At 47.1% G+C, this 15,241-nt stretch overlaps 1 protein-coding gene across 5 annotated transcripts in view; it reads right to left on the bottom strand.

The window, feature by feature from the left end:
• The window catches only part of ARHGAP19 (Rho GTPase activating protein 19), a 209,646-nt gene extending 202,337 nt beyond the window's left edge, over positions 1-7,309 (bottom strand). For 4 of the 5 annotated variants that reach the window (XM_085606401.1, XM_085606410.1, XM_085606411.1 and 1 more), the window contains exon 1: positions 7,136-7,308. In XM_085606401.1, the coding sequence (XP_085462527.1) occupies positions 7,136-7,173 (38 nt within the window). In that variant the 5' untranslated portion in view covers positions 7,174-7,308. Of the gene's footprint in view, positions 1-7,135 lie in introns of all 5 variants that reach the window. The other variant, XM_085606408.1, reaches the window with a different exon arrangement.
• Positions 7,310-15,241: the final 7,932 nt, after the last annotated feature.

Genomic DNA, 15,241 nt, shown 5'->3' with positions numbered 1-15,241 from the left:
TCCGGATTGGCGAGACAGTTTCTGACTGCCCCTAAATCTCAACCTGTACTCTTTTGGGGTGCATCCATATCTCCTGACAAGGGTCTCCTTCATGGTGGAATACCTCAGCCTGTCCCCCCATGACTAGGGTCAGAAGAGCGTCCCTACCATCACTAGGTATATGCTTCCATAGGAAAGTTCCCTAATCCTCCTCATGGATACGGTGTGCTTCTAGAGTGACCTCATATGTCTCAAACTACTTGTCTATGTCATCCCCCTCCTTGACGTAAGGCAGTATGTTTCTGGGTATATGGACCATTCCCTCACCACTGGACAATGTTGTTTCGCTGCCACCATTCCTGCTAGACTATCAGCGGTTTGGCCTTCAAGTGCAGCTCTAGAACACTCAGATCATGAGCCAGCAAGATCTTTTTCTCTCCCAAGGCTCTCTCCACCTTCCTCTGCTCTGACAGAGCTTGGTCACCCTCAGCGCTACTGTCCTCTGCAGCCAGTTGTGCTAGCTGCAGCCTCAGCTCCCTCTCAGCCAGTCTGTCCTTCAACCCTTCATGAGAGAGTGTGGCAAGGGACATTGCTTCCTGCATTGGATCCAGAAGGGACTCCCTTGCTGTGTCCCTTCTCCTCTGGAGCCATTCCCAAGTTATATTCCTCCTCCCCTCCTTCTTATGGCCAAAGCCCTCTAGGGGCCTGGATTCTTGGGCCAGGAGTAACCAGGGATCTGCTCTCTCTAGCCCTAGAGCTGTAAAGTAGTCCTCCTCGGCCTTTATTTCCTCCTCCGTCTCCAGTCCAGTCCTCTGGGGCTGCAGCTTGCATTCTTGGGACCTCCTCCCAAGCTTAAAGGACTAGCTGATAATCCAACTGTTGATAACCCTGAAGGATTTTCAGCCCCCTGTTCCTGCACAGCCTACTTAGCTCAGTAATGCGGTCTCTCTCAATGGCATTGATACCCAACTCCATCTTAGCAGGCAAGAGTCACAGGCGCAAAAAACTGAGGCAGGAATCAAATTTGGAAAAAGTAAAAATAGGGCCAAACAATGGCAATATAAAAAGATGTCAACATTGATGCCATATTACTTATATGGATTTTTGTGTAACACAAATCACTGTATGGTACCGCACAAACAAGTCCTGATCCACACTGCTGAACACCAATATGAGAAATTGGGGTGTTGGTTGACTGGGGTGTGAGACCTGGTCAAGCAACAGCCACAATCCCATGCTGGGCGACCCACACAAAGTCACTAAATTAATCTGTACTTAGGAGACCCTGGGTACCTTGGCATATAGTTTCTTGCATAGGTATTTCGTAATACTTATAAGGAATAAAACACTATAGACATTACCTAAACAGTGGAGCCAACATACGAGTATTGGGGGGAAAAAAGCCCAACTTTTAAAAATAATTTCTGTAGAAGCACCCCACAACAAATAAGACAATTCAACAGACTATACAATAATGGTGAGCAGTACTTCTTTGCACTGCATCTTAACTGTTGCCCTCCAAAAGCAGGAAAATGTAATAGTCAGGACAATATGTTTCAACTAGGCACTAGTTTAGTTATTGGACGTGCAATGTGACAGGAGTGCTTTCGGTGTAATTTACAAAAAAAAAGGCCCTTCTTTTTGAGACAGATCACCAGGCTATTAAGTAAGTTTACAACACAGTAACTGAGCACCACAGTTCCCTACAACAGTGGTCCAGGACGCCTGGAGGTCCGTGACTGCTTGAAAAATAAATAATTTTAACAGGCAAATAAGCAAAATATAAAACTTAAAATGTTCTGTAAATATAAAGGGATTTGAAACTGGAGGATAAAAAAAATTAAGTATCCTCAGATTGATTTGTGGGCGAGCAGTGCAAGTGCATCAAACAGAAACAAGCATTTGCAATGCAATAGGTCTCGCACTTGCGAGAGTTTGAGCTATTGGCATTGTAAATGACAATTCCTTTTATTTATGTGTTGGTTGTTAAAACAGATAAATAAAAGATAATGTCGTTTACAATGTCAATAGCTTAAACTCTCGCAAATGTGAGACCTGTTGCATTGCAAATGCTTGTTTGTAGAAGGGCCTCATGCTGTGCTTTCACTTTAATGGCAGCCACGCCCCTTTCTATAGGCGTGGCTTGTCTTAAGAAAGGTGTGCAGCCACCAAAGTAAAAGTGTGGTATGGGGCACTTTTACAAAAAACAAAATAATTTAAAAAAACTAAAAAAAAAAAAAAAAACGCATTTGTCTGTCAAGTTGGCCCTATTGTTAATAAAAATCAAAAAACGGGAGTCGTGCTGAAACCGTAGCACAGTGCCCGGAGGCAAAATGGGCACCCTTGCAGGAAAAGTACTTTGTGCCTGCAACAGGACAAAATTGTCCTTACAGAGAGTAGATAAAAGAGACCGTGTAACAACACAAGTAAAAAGTCCAGTCTTCATGTGAGGTTACAAATGCAGACAAGGCAGTACTAAGGAGGGACTACTAAGCCAATTCATGAATCAAAAGCAACCAATTAGAAACAAAAGCTACAGAAGCCAATTGAAAAAAAAATAGGCAGAGCTCAAAGTCCATACCTGAATACAGCATGCCTCGCAGAGCAGCGCATGCACTGCCCAGCCGCGAACTACAAATTGGACTGGGCGAGCTACTTGCAAATAAAAGTGGGAGATATGAGGGCTCTGGAGCAGCCAGGCAGCTGGCAAGGGAGTTCCGCCGATTTCAAGTTAGACCAGTGAGTCGTAATATAGGTATGTGTAAATCAGACATTCACCACAGGTATCCTGAAGCTGAATAACAGATGTTTATTCTTACCCAGATGTTATTCATCTTGGCACTGAATTACAGATGTGTATTGTTACCCAGATGTTATTTACCTTAGCGCTGAATTACAAACGTTTATTATTAACCTGACGTTGTATATCCTGGCGCTGAATTACAGATGTTTAATTTTGCCCAAATGTTTTATTTTATCAACCTCAGAATGATGAAAGGTTGAGAGGATAATTTGAGTTAAACCTTTTACTATGAAGTCATGCGCAGACTGTTGGGACGGATGAATTAATAAACTTAGTCACCAGCTGCAGATAAGTGAGCAAGTCACTAACTGCTGAATATGTGTACAAAATCTGCACACCTGAGGATTCGAATCACTGCTGGGTTAACTCAGCCTTTCAACTTTCAGAGGTGGAGAAAAAGCTAATTAAACCGAGTAATACTCAGCACTGCTTGGTGGTGCCATGCTCTGGTGACCCTGTTTCACTTTCTGTGTCATATGTATGAGCTGATAAGTCCTGGCATGAGAAGAGTTTATTTCACCCCTGCTGGCGGGGCGGCGGCGGCCCCGGGACTGCTAAGGGGACGGCTCTTGCCCCCCCCTACTTACCCTTGATTACCCCTGATGCCCCACACAGCCGCCCTGCATGGGACTGCCGCTGTGAGGTACTCGCTGCGCAGCTATACCACACACACGGAGTTAACTGCTGCCACGACCTGCGGGGGCGTTCGCACTGTCCGGATGGGGGGGGTCGGACGGGGGGGGCGTGGCCGATTTGCCCTGCCGGGCCGCTCCTTCTCTGGCGTGGGGGGGCGCCCTACACACAGGGTGGGCAGGTGCGGGCACGGACACAGGGGAATTCCAGTCTTCTTGAAGGCCCTCTTTCCTTTTGTCCCCCTCCCCTGGCCTGCGGCTTCCCGCGCACGCTGCGCAGTCCTGCTGTACCCAGCTTGGCGGATGATGACCCTCCTGCTCTACCGCAGAATGATCTCCCCCTCCCTTCTTCCCCCTTCCCCTTGACCCTACTGGAGTTCACGACCCTAACCTTAACGCATACTATTGCCATGCATACACGGGATAGATATGGACTATGACGCTGCATACTAGACTCGCCAGATCTATGCGCTGCCATATGGGTCGCTGTGAGCTATACTGCACCATCCTTGCCGCGCTTCGACCCACACTCTGAGCACGCTGCTGGCGCTCGGCTGCCCGGAGGCCTTTACACTTTGGGGTAACAGCGACGTACAATAGGTCTCTGGATCGGGGCCTGGGTGACAGCCGGCGCAACCGTGGAGTGGGCTGGATCACAGCGCCATCCTCTGTCGCCGATAACATGCACCTGGGACACCACAAAAAATCAAATGCACATAAACAGCGCCACACACCTACTCTCTTCACAACGCACGCACCTCCCTTCTGTACGCATGCTACCCTGTACAACGCCGCCGGACCCCCGGGTTGTCGGCTGAATGGCTGTGTTCTAACATCTGGAAGCGTACGCTTTGCTTAACTGCTTCGCCGCCTGGACGGTGACTGTGCGTTGTATGATGATGCGAATGTGCACAATAAAGGTTTTTCAAAAAAAAAAAAAAATGAGAAGAGTTTATTTCACAATCAGCTCAAGGCTTGACACAATAAGGGGGGGCGGGGGGAGGAGAGGGGAAGAGCAAATACATGCATGCAAGAGAGAAAGAAACTGACAGGAAATTATATGAGGTCTAAAAGAGGTTGCAATTGGAATCAAGAGTTAGTGCTCCAGTCCAGGGCCTTAATGTTGACTTGACGGCCCATTGCATGGCAAGAAGTAGAAACCCCTGGCCGGAATGGGCTAGCGAAAACTGCGTGTCCCAGAATGCCAAGGTCGGAAGCTTAAAAGGAAGGTTGGACTGACATAATGGCAAAAAATAAAATAAAAAACACAACCAGCAGTTGTGTGAGCACAACACAAAATATGGCATGGTCCACTCACGAATCGTAAGTCACACTTACCATGTCATACACATTTAAAATCACCGGTTTGGCCATGGTGAGTCTCGGCAGCACCTAAATTCCACGTCAGCTGGGCAGGGGGGGGGGCGCCTCCGGAGTAGTTGCACCCCCAGCTGCACAGAAGAAATGCTTCTGTTCGGTCCCAGGAGGCGGCGAGGACATGTACAGCCGCACGCCTCAACCTTCCAGAGTAAAAGCGGGGTTCAAGGCTGCAGATTTCCCTTGCGTGCTTGGCTCCAGAGCAGCATAATAAGTGTGTTATGGGGTGGGGTGTAAAAACATTTTATAGATACAACCACAAAACTGTGGTGCATAACAACTGTCTGATCAGGGGTTTATTTATCAGTTGTGCAGCAGGTGAAGTGGTACTGGGGCCCAATGGTCTCGTGCAGCCCTAGAGTTGCTATTTTTTACCCTCTGGCGGAGGGCAGGTAGCCCATTGGCCTTGCTCAGATTAGGGCCCCTGGCACGCTCACTACGTCACTGCTCGTGAAACGACTGTAGAATTGCGGATGGACATCGGACTCTTTATAATAACAAAGTGTATCGATGTACCAACCCTGCTTTTGCCTGAATAATAATGCAAAAGGGTGTAGGATTCCCGACTGTGAAACACAGCACTCTTTCCTAGGCTAGAAACAGAGCTTCGCGCGCCACATTGGAAGCAAAGGATGGCAATGCACGTTCTGCGGTAACCTCTCTTGTAGGCAATTAGATAAACACAATATATTGCTGATCCCTCAAGGCACCTCTCAATCTACACCCCAAGATCCGCACCTACACATCAAGGCAAAACAAGCGCTCGTGCGGCAGGAGGGGGGCCTACGCGATTCACTGGGGGGGGGGCCTGGCGCCGCGATAATTGATAACATATGGCAGCAGCCGCTCGCTCCCGCAAGTTAATCCCCAGACATGCACGCGTTGACATTGAAGGCAATGGAACGCGTGCACGTTTTTGGCTGAAAAGCCGAAGCGATCGCTAAAGGTCTTTTTGCCTATGCAGCACATGCGAGATCTAAAAAGAATAGGCAATAAGTGGCCTCAGTTGAATTTAAAGATCAGCTCTAACCTTCCCATTAAATGAGGGGAAAAAAATGTATATATATATATATATATGAATTAAATTAAATATTTAATCATTTGTGCATTTGTTTGAATACTCATTTCTGCAAATTAAGCGTACTGGTTTGCAGTTCAAATCATTGAAAATGCTTATTCTGGGGTCTCCGGGATCCAGTTATGATTAGGTGGGGGGGGTCCACAGAATTCAAAATGTTAAGAACCACCGCCCTACAGAATAAGCACATAGCGTCACATATCTAAGTATTAGGTATAACTCTCAACAATCAAGGAGAGACACGAGGAGGGTACGAACGAAATTTCTGTAGCTTATATGAATAGTCAGCAAGAAATAAGCTTAAAAGTCAAAGTAGAAAACGTGTAAGGCAAGTTGAGGCTAGAATCTCCAGTGCTAAGTCCACGTGTATAATCAAACTAGCCGCGTAGTGCTAGTAATCACAATACCTATGTTACTAAGAAGGCCACAGGAGCATGCAACTGATACACGAGTTGAACAATGTCGTGCAAGCCGCTGTAAAACACACAGTGATAGTAAATATCACTATGTATTAGCCCATCAACGAAAGAATAGAGGCATGGGTGCAGTGGGCACAACCAGGGAAGTACACCAATTGGTACTGCCCATAAACTGCTGTTACACACTATACATTTACCATTTAAGCCTACAGAAACCGTCCAATCGTCTATCTAGACGAGAAAAAACGAGCAGTGTGCATCCGACGAGGATTATAGAATAGCTCCTTTTCTAACAGCCTTGTTTGTGCAAATGAGATCCGAGACGTGAAGAATCGGAGCCTAAGACGTCACTAAAGCATCAGTACTGTCACACTCCACGCAAGCTTCCGACACAGCACAAAAGAAATTAAACTCCCGTGCTCCTGAATGGGACGTTCTCCCAAAAACTTCCCACTTCACCACCCTTGGAGGCTTTACACCGGCAGAGGGGATGGCATTTTCCCGGACATATTCGAAAATCGATTGAAAAGAGCAACAGACTTGTCACTTCTATTGTACGGCTTTCGAAAGGTTGATTTTCTTAAAAGCGGTGTCAAAGTCAGTCTAAAACGCAGAGTTGTTTTTCAAAGCCCAATTAGAAAACTACAGACAACCTCTATGTCCCCAACCCCCCTTTTTGATTGTGAGGGTTGCAGTAATTAAAGGGTAAAGATACAGACTCATCCATTTAGCAGAATGTCTTCCGGTGCAGAATTGTGTTCCCCTGCACGGGAGAAGTACCAGTCTGATCACACCACACGTCCCTAAACTACCCCGAAGAATAGACAAGATAGATTGATACACTCACCTAGCATTTTCTCTCCCCGGTTCCTCTTCTGATGCCATCTTGTTTTCAAATCCTCCGCTGCCCAGCTACGCACGCCTCTTGCTCTTCCTGGTTGGGTCCTCGCTTACCAGCCCAATACCAGTGATTGGCTGCTTTCAATGAACTATTTCGTGATGGGCGGATTTAACACTTCGTTTCATTGCTAAGACTTCCCTGGAGGTTTATTTCAAATGCGAGACAGCTTGCCCGCGGCTGTAGTTCATAAACATAAAAGGAGGACTGAAAGTGCGTAGACCACAAATGAGTACGGCCGTTTTAGAGTTCAGCCGGATCTCAGAACTGTGTGATCTTCAGAATAAACCTACAAACCGTAAAAGGGCGCCAGTTAACTTTAACTTCTTTCCTGCGACAAAAACAATTCTATGTCAGGACAGGAGGCTCCGATTATGCTTTCTCATTTTCTTTACTAGAAATGCTCAGCAGCCAATAAAAACACAGTATATGAAAAACCTACAATACCCATAAACACCAGGGTATGACGTGTAACCATAGAGTCCACAGTATATAAGGTATTATGGCAAGTACAACATCCTCTTTCTTTGCTGCTCCGCAGCCAGTTAAGTGCTTATTTCTTTTTCAAATGCATTTATTGTGAATTGTGTACAGGTTTGATACTATTGCTCTTCGCTGCCAAGGTTTCATGTATTATAACGCGCATTGTTGTTCAATTGCCATGGTTACGCAGTTTTTTCTGCCCGCGCTGTTGTTTTCAGCTTCGCTCGCCGCGCGTGTCCTTTAATGTGCGGGGAGCGTGTGGTTCACCTCCCGTTGCCGGGCGCCTTGCGCCCGCGTCTCGGTTTGTGGAGAGGGAGACAGGGGCTCGGAGACTCGCGCTTGTGCTGCGAGTGCTCCGTCTTTCGAAATACTGGGCGGCCGTTACCACGCATGCGCGGCGGCCATATTTGTTGATTGCAACAGGTGTTTCTCGCCTGTCAGAGCGGTCGCTACGCGCCGAGAGCCCACTGCCTCAGTATTTCCCCCTTTTTACGCCCATTTTGCTATTTTACAACGTTTGGGCTGTATAATTATGCATAGGCATTGCCTAGAGTGCTAGTTTTTTGTTTACAGCAAGCCCTCCCTCCACAGTTGAATTTTTTTGTTTACTTAAGTGTTCAGACTTATCTACACTTTGGCTTGCTGTGGGGTTTTTTCACTCCCCCCTGCATTGTGCCTTTGGCCACTATTGATTTAATTGTTTATTGTGGGCATTGAATACTGTTACACTTTGTGTCAACATGGAAGAATATTATGAAGAGGATGGTTATTATTATGAGGAGGATCCTTCTGGCTCTTTGGAGCATGACTTGGTGGAAGCTCTAGATCAAGGGGTGCAGCACTCCGTGAATAAGGCGCTTGTGCGCGCAATTAATCCTTTGAAGCTAAATTTGTCTCTTTATGCACAGCAGCAGGGTTGGTTACCGTCCCGTGCGTCAAAGTCCCCTGTCAATCCTCATAAGTCTGATTTTCAGCGGTTGGCTAAGACGCTGTCTTCGGACACGGCCTCTATTAAAGGGTCGGCTGGGACCTCTTTTTCATCCTCCCATGATCCTGATGCTGATGATGCACATTCCTCCTCGTCTGAATTTGAACCACCTCCTCGGAAAAGGGCCCGCAAAGAGCATTTTGTTGACGCTCCTTCCACTCCTCCCATTCTTACATTTGAACCTTCAGAGATTATGCATCCCAATTCCACTTCTTGGCTACCTTCACCAGCGGTGGCGGATTATGTCCAATCCCACATTCGCCAACCTTTTCCTCAGGATGCCCGAGCACGCATGAGATCTGAATGTCCCCGTCCTGATCTGGCAGATCATTTAGCCGACACTCCGGAGGTTGACCCTACCATGGTCACCTACCTGAAGAAGTACGCAAGAGACCCCAAAAAAGGTTTGGATCGATCTTGGCGCTCCTGCCAGGATAAGTTATTAGATTTATTGGGCCCACTCACAAAAATGTTGGATTTGGGTGTTCTGGCTAAAGAATCATCGGCTCTTGTTAACCCAGATGAACTCATTCAATGGGCTCAGAGAGCCATATGTCAATTGGGTAATGCCAATTGTGCGCTTTCATGCGAAAGACGCCGCTCCATCCTTCTCCGCCTGGACCCCAGGCTAGCGGAGCTCTCCTCTTCTGAGGCCGGTCCCTTGGCTCAGGGGCTCTTATTTGGTCAACCATTCCTCAAAGAACTTTCCAGTTTTGTGGCCACTTTCAGTGGCCTTGACAAAGCCCAAGCCTCGCTGCGGCGGGCGTTTCGGCCGGTTTTTGCAAAGGCCGGGCGTCTTAGGGGACGTTCGTTCGGCCGTGGATCCCAGCAAAATTCTCAACGAGGATTTCAGTCCCACAGTGGCGGTGGACAGGACTCCGGCTTCACCACCCGTTCAAACTTCTATCCCTCCCGCAAGGGAAGGGGACAAGGGTCGCTTCGGAGGACAGCAAGGAGGTCATCACGACTCCAATACTTCAGGTGAGACTGATTCCTTTTTCCGATGTGGTTTTGGGGGGAAGGCTCCAGTTTTTTCTCCACAATTGGCAACTAATCTCCAGCGATGCTTGGATTCTCGAAACTGTTCAGGGCTACAAAATAGAATTTTATCAGCCCATGCCTCAACCTCTCCTTCCTACCCCGTTGATCTTTTCTCTTCGGGATCGGGAGATCATCTCATCGGAGATCGTCTCCCTTCTTGCGAAAGGGGCTATTCTTCAAACTACCCGCCATCCCAGAGGGTTTGTGAGTTCGGTGTTTCTAGGTCCGAAACGAGGGGGCGGTTCCCGCCTGGTCCTCAATCTAAAGGAGTTCAACGGCGGAGTGGTTTACCGACATTTCAAGATGGAAGGGATCCATCTTTTGCGAGATCTTCTCCGAGCGGGAGATTGGATGGTTCGTCTCGATCTCAAAGACGCCTATCTGTCAGTCCCAATCTTCAAGCCACATCGGCGGTTTCTTCAGTTCCAGTGGCAAGGGAACTGGTTCGAATACCAGGTCCTTCCGTTCGGCCTCTCGTCGGCTCCGTGGTGCTTCACGAAACTTCTGAAGCCAGTGGTGGAACACTTACGCGCTCGGGGTCTCTGCATGATTGTCTATCTGGACGACATTCTGATCATGGCAGATTGTCCTCACAAATTGATCCTGCATCTCGATTGGACGATCGATCTTCTCCAATCCTTAGGGTTTCTTGTGAACCCGCAGAAATCTGTCCTCCTTCCTTCTCAGGTGATGGAGTTTCTAGGTTTCCAGGTCAATTCTCTGACCTGTCAACTTCTGTTACCCTCTCAGAAGATTCGTTATATCAAACGGGAGTTGGTATCGATTATCTCCAAACGGATTGTGTCATTGAGATCTATAGCTCGTGTAGTCGGTCTATTAGCGTCCTCAATTCAGGCGATTTTTCCAGGTCCTCTGTATTACAGGGCATTACAACGGTTGAAGATCCGTCATCTTCAGCAGGGTCTTCGCTATTCAGATCAGATTCCTCTGTCAGACGAGGCGAGATGTGAGATGCAGTGGTGGCTGGACCACATGGAGGCCTGGAATGGTCGAGCCCTGTTCGGTTCTTCTCCGGAGATAGTGATCGAGTCAGATGCCAGCCGGTGGGGCTGGGGAGCCCGGTGCGGTCCTATTTCAACAGGGGGTCGTTGGTCCCCGCAGGAGTTGTCTCTTCACATCAATTGTCTGGAACTCCTGGCGGGATCCTTTGCGATTCGTTGCTTCACGCCTCTTCAGGCCAATTGTTGCATTCTTCTCCGCATGGACAATGTGTCCGCGGTTCGTTATGTCAACAAGTTGGGCGGCACGAGGTCCAAGCTTTTAGCGGAGATCGCCAAAGATTTTTGGCATTTTTGTCTGCAAAGGAAGATCACTGTTATTGCAGAATATCTTCCAGGCCGCAACAATCTGATTGCGGATTGGCATTCACGTCACCTTCGGGATTTCAGCGACTGGAGACTTCATCCTCGCATCTTTCGTTCCCTCAGTCGGTTTTGGGGGCAGAGTCACATCGATCTCTTTGCCTCTCGCCTCAACGCGCAACTTCCCCGATTCTTCAGTTGGAGACCGGATCCGGAGGCTCTGGCCACGGACGCGTTTCTCCAGACCTGGCCTGCCCTTCTGTGCTATGCTTTTCCTCCGTTCATGATGATTCCGAGAGTCCTGGCTCGAACAAAGCGATTTCAGTCAGAGCTGATTCTGATTGCTCCTCTGTGGAGGGCTCAGGCTTGGTTCCCAGTTCTTCTGGAAATGTGTTGTGCGGTGCCGATCCTTCTTCCCCAGAAGTGGAATCTGTTGCTGGACCCTCTCGGGAATCCACATCCCCTAATCCAGTCAGGCTCTCTCCGTCTTCTGGCTTGGCGACTTTCGGGGACCGTTGGTCGGTCCCAGGCCTTTCAAGCGACGCTTGCAAATTTATCAGTGAATCTTGGGCACCCAACACTCACAAACGCTACGCAGGTTCTTGGAAACGATGGTGTGATTGGTGTGTTCAACGGGAAGCTGATCCCGCTACAGCGGATGTCTCTCTAATTATTAATTTTTTAGCTTCTCTTGCCTCTTCAGGCTTAGCTTATCGGACTGTTAACAACTTCCGTTCTGACATTTCGGCAGGCCATATTCCTCTTGAAGGTAAACCTGCTGGTGAACACCCTTTGATTACTAAATTGCTCAAGGGTATTCGCCTGACGACTCCCCCTTGTCCTAAATACACTTCTTTATGGGATGTCTCCATTGTCTTGAACTTTTTGGACGCCTGGCCTTCCAACTCCTTGCTTTCCCGCAAACAGTTGTCCGCCAAACTGACCATGTTGCTATGCCTTAATAAGCATCGTGTTTTCCAATATATCTCTCCTTTGTTATTACTAGTTTAATATTAAACACCGTGTTTTCCAATATATCTCAACTTTGCGATTTCTGGAAGCCGCCGAGTGTTGCCCGAATCACTTGGACAACTAGAGTGCTAACCTGCATCATAACCACTGGCGTCGCCCACAAATAATGCAGACTCCCACAACCAATTGTAGGTAAAAGGCCACTTTATTTAAGACTAGGTGACAAACTTTATCCGAAACCAATCAATTTAGTAAAAACAGCCAAAACCATAAATGCCAAACCTTTTGTGTTATTTCATTTTTCTTTAAACTTGTAACTTGAGTAAACTGCCATTGCATTCTTTTCAAACCTTTTCCCTTTTCCCTTTACCGTATTTGTTCTCTTTTTTCCCCCCTCCCCTCCTCCCCCCTCCCCCTGTGAGGGTGATCAAAATCCGCTCTTGACTTGACCCACCCCCAACTCCGCCTCTGTAGCTTCTGTGGTATGTCACCTGTCCTAACCGTGGCAAGAACAAACAAATCACCGTCATGACAATGTAAAGTGCATCAGACCTTGCACCTTTTTTCTTTTTTATTTTTTTTATTTACATATATATATATAGATATATACATACACATACACACACATATATATATATATATACATACATACATATATATATATATTAACTACTGGCGGTCGCCAGTAGATAGTTATAGTTAGGACCCTCTTACCATAGGAAATCCGCAACATTCTATTTTGAATAACTTTGGCGCCGGTCGACGAATCCTCGCGAAATTTTCAAAATGTCTCGGGGGGGATTCGTCAAGCGGGGGCTGAGATAAAAGGGGGGTCCCAAAACGCGTTTTTCCCATGCATTTTTCCATAGGACCTTTAGACAGAGCTACAGCCCGAACGGCTGAACAGAATTAAATGAAATGGCAGAGAGGTAGTCCTCAGGTCAAGGAAGTGCCTTTTGTAGGTTTGGTGTAAATCTGTTCAGTAGATTCTGAGAAAATAGCCTTTAAATCAATATATATATCTGAGCCAGCTTACGGTGCGCTTACCGTACGCGTACGGTGACGTGCGCGAGCGCGATTCTGATTGGCTCTTAGATCTTAGTAAACATTCGAATCGGCCGAAACCAGGAAGCGGCGGCCGCCATTTTCTCTCTCGCACTCTGAGTGGGGCAGCATAAATGAAGCCAAAAAATGTCTAAAGGGGCAGTATATTGAGATCATAACCACCCAGCAGTGATATACGGGTCCCCAAACAACCCCCAAGGCCCCAAATTTTTTTTTTTTCGAAAAATCGCCTATTACGCTTACCGTACGCGTACGGTAAAAATTAAAAAAAAAAAAAAATTATCCACACTCTCCCCACCCCGTGTGCAAATGGTGCCCGAAGGGCACCATTTGAAGCATGGCATATCAAACATATGAAAATAATAAAGAATACATTTCACAACGATGCGCATAATATGTCCCCCATGTGCGCACGGTGCGCGAAGCGCATCGTGCGTACATGGCCCATCCCGCATAACGTGGGCACGCGGTGCGCGCAGCGCACCGCGTGACCACCGTGCGTGCACGGCACTAACTGCGTAAAGTGGGCGCGCGGTGCGCAAAGCGCACCGCGTGCTCACTGTGCGCGCACGGTGCGCGCACGGAACGAACTGCGTTAACTGGGCGCGCACGCCACGAATGGCGTAAAGTAAGTTAGCATTTAAAAAACCGTACAAATTCACTGAAAAAACCATAGGTTTCACACACGTTATAGTTAGGAATTAGCATTTAAAAAACCTTGCAAATTCACTGAAAAAACCATAGGTTTCACACATGTTATAGTTAGCTGTACATTTCACTCGTAAAAAACCAATGAAATTCCCCCGTTATAGTTAGTGCAGGCAACTATAACTCACGCGACCGCAAATAATGCAGACTCCCACAACCAATTGTAGGTAAAAGGCCACTTTATTTAAGACTAGGTGACAAACTTTATCCGAAACCAATCAATTTAGTAAAAACAGCCAAAACCATAAATGCCAAACCTTTTGTGTTATTTCATTTTTCTTTAAACTTGTAACTTGAGTAAACTTCCATTGCATTCTTTTCAAACCTTTTCCCTTTTCCCTTTACCGTATTTGTTCTCCTTTTCCCCCCTCCCCTCCTCCCCCCTCCCCCTGTGAGGGTGATCAAAATCCGCTCTTGACTTGACCCACCCCCAACTCCGCCACTCAGGAAAACCTTGAGTTTTCCTGACCCCCCCCCCCCCCCCCCCCAGCTAAATTTTGTAGCCCACAACATTTATTCTACATTACCCGCACACCACAAGCTAACATTTAATGCTTGTGCCAACAGATCTCTAATCTCCATAATGTAGTATGAAAGTCCAAAGTCAGACAGATGCACCCCATCAGCCCTGAACAAATGGGGCTCTTTAATAGTGATGTTCTCGTGTGCCATTACTTTAATTCCCATTCCAGCACAGAACACTTTCATGGCACGGTTTAATTTCTTCCTAGCTTTTTCCATCGCCGTGTTGCTCCGTGCATTCTTCCATGTTTGTCTACTAACAAATTCTGTCCACACGATGCTCGTACCCAGCCAATTGCTTTTTAACACTGCCAGATCGAGCTGCATTTTCTTAATTAAAACCAAACCTGACAACGAAACCAGGTCGTTCTCTCCCAAATGAAGCAATAATAGATCGGGATGACCTCTCTCTTGGCTAAGCTTAACTAACAATGGAAATAAACAATCCCACGTCATACCCCCCTTACCACACCAAAGAACTTCGTGACTCGCACTAGGTATTCCCAGGGAGCGTCCATAATGCTGATGGCTTGCAAATATCCCTGCCCATTTGATGAATGAATGTCCTAAGAGCCAAATCTGTTGTTTATGGGCACCGATGTTCCGAATGTCACCTACGTGAGAAAGAAAGAACATCAACATAACTAATAATACTAACAGTTAAACCACCACCTGCCGTGCCCATTATTTCTTAACGTATCTTGTACAACAATCAGATTTCCATCTTCCGATGCGTTTAATGGTATCCCATCCCAAACCTAACTTCGCAGCCTCTGATGCTGCGCCTATGTGAAATGAATGTGTTCCAAAGGCTGAGGGATCTTGCCCCACCCATAACAGTGTTTTTCGCAACACACTCAACAGTTGATAACTCGTCACTTTTTTACCCGTGGCGTGAACAAAAATTGGACCTTCTTTAAAAGCACTATTCAATCTGAACGTACTCCATTCGCA

This window comes from Triturus cristatus, chromosome 1_2, assembly GCF_964204655.1.
Source record: "Triturus cristatus chromosome 1_2, aTriCri1.1, whole genome shotgun sequence".
Taxonomy (NCBI): Eukaryota; Metazoa; Chordata; class Amphibia; order Caudata; family Salamandridae; genus Triturus; species Triturus cristatus.
This window is presented reverse-complemented; position numbering and strand designations above follow the sequence as displayed.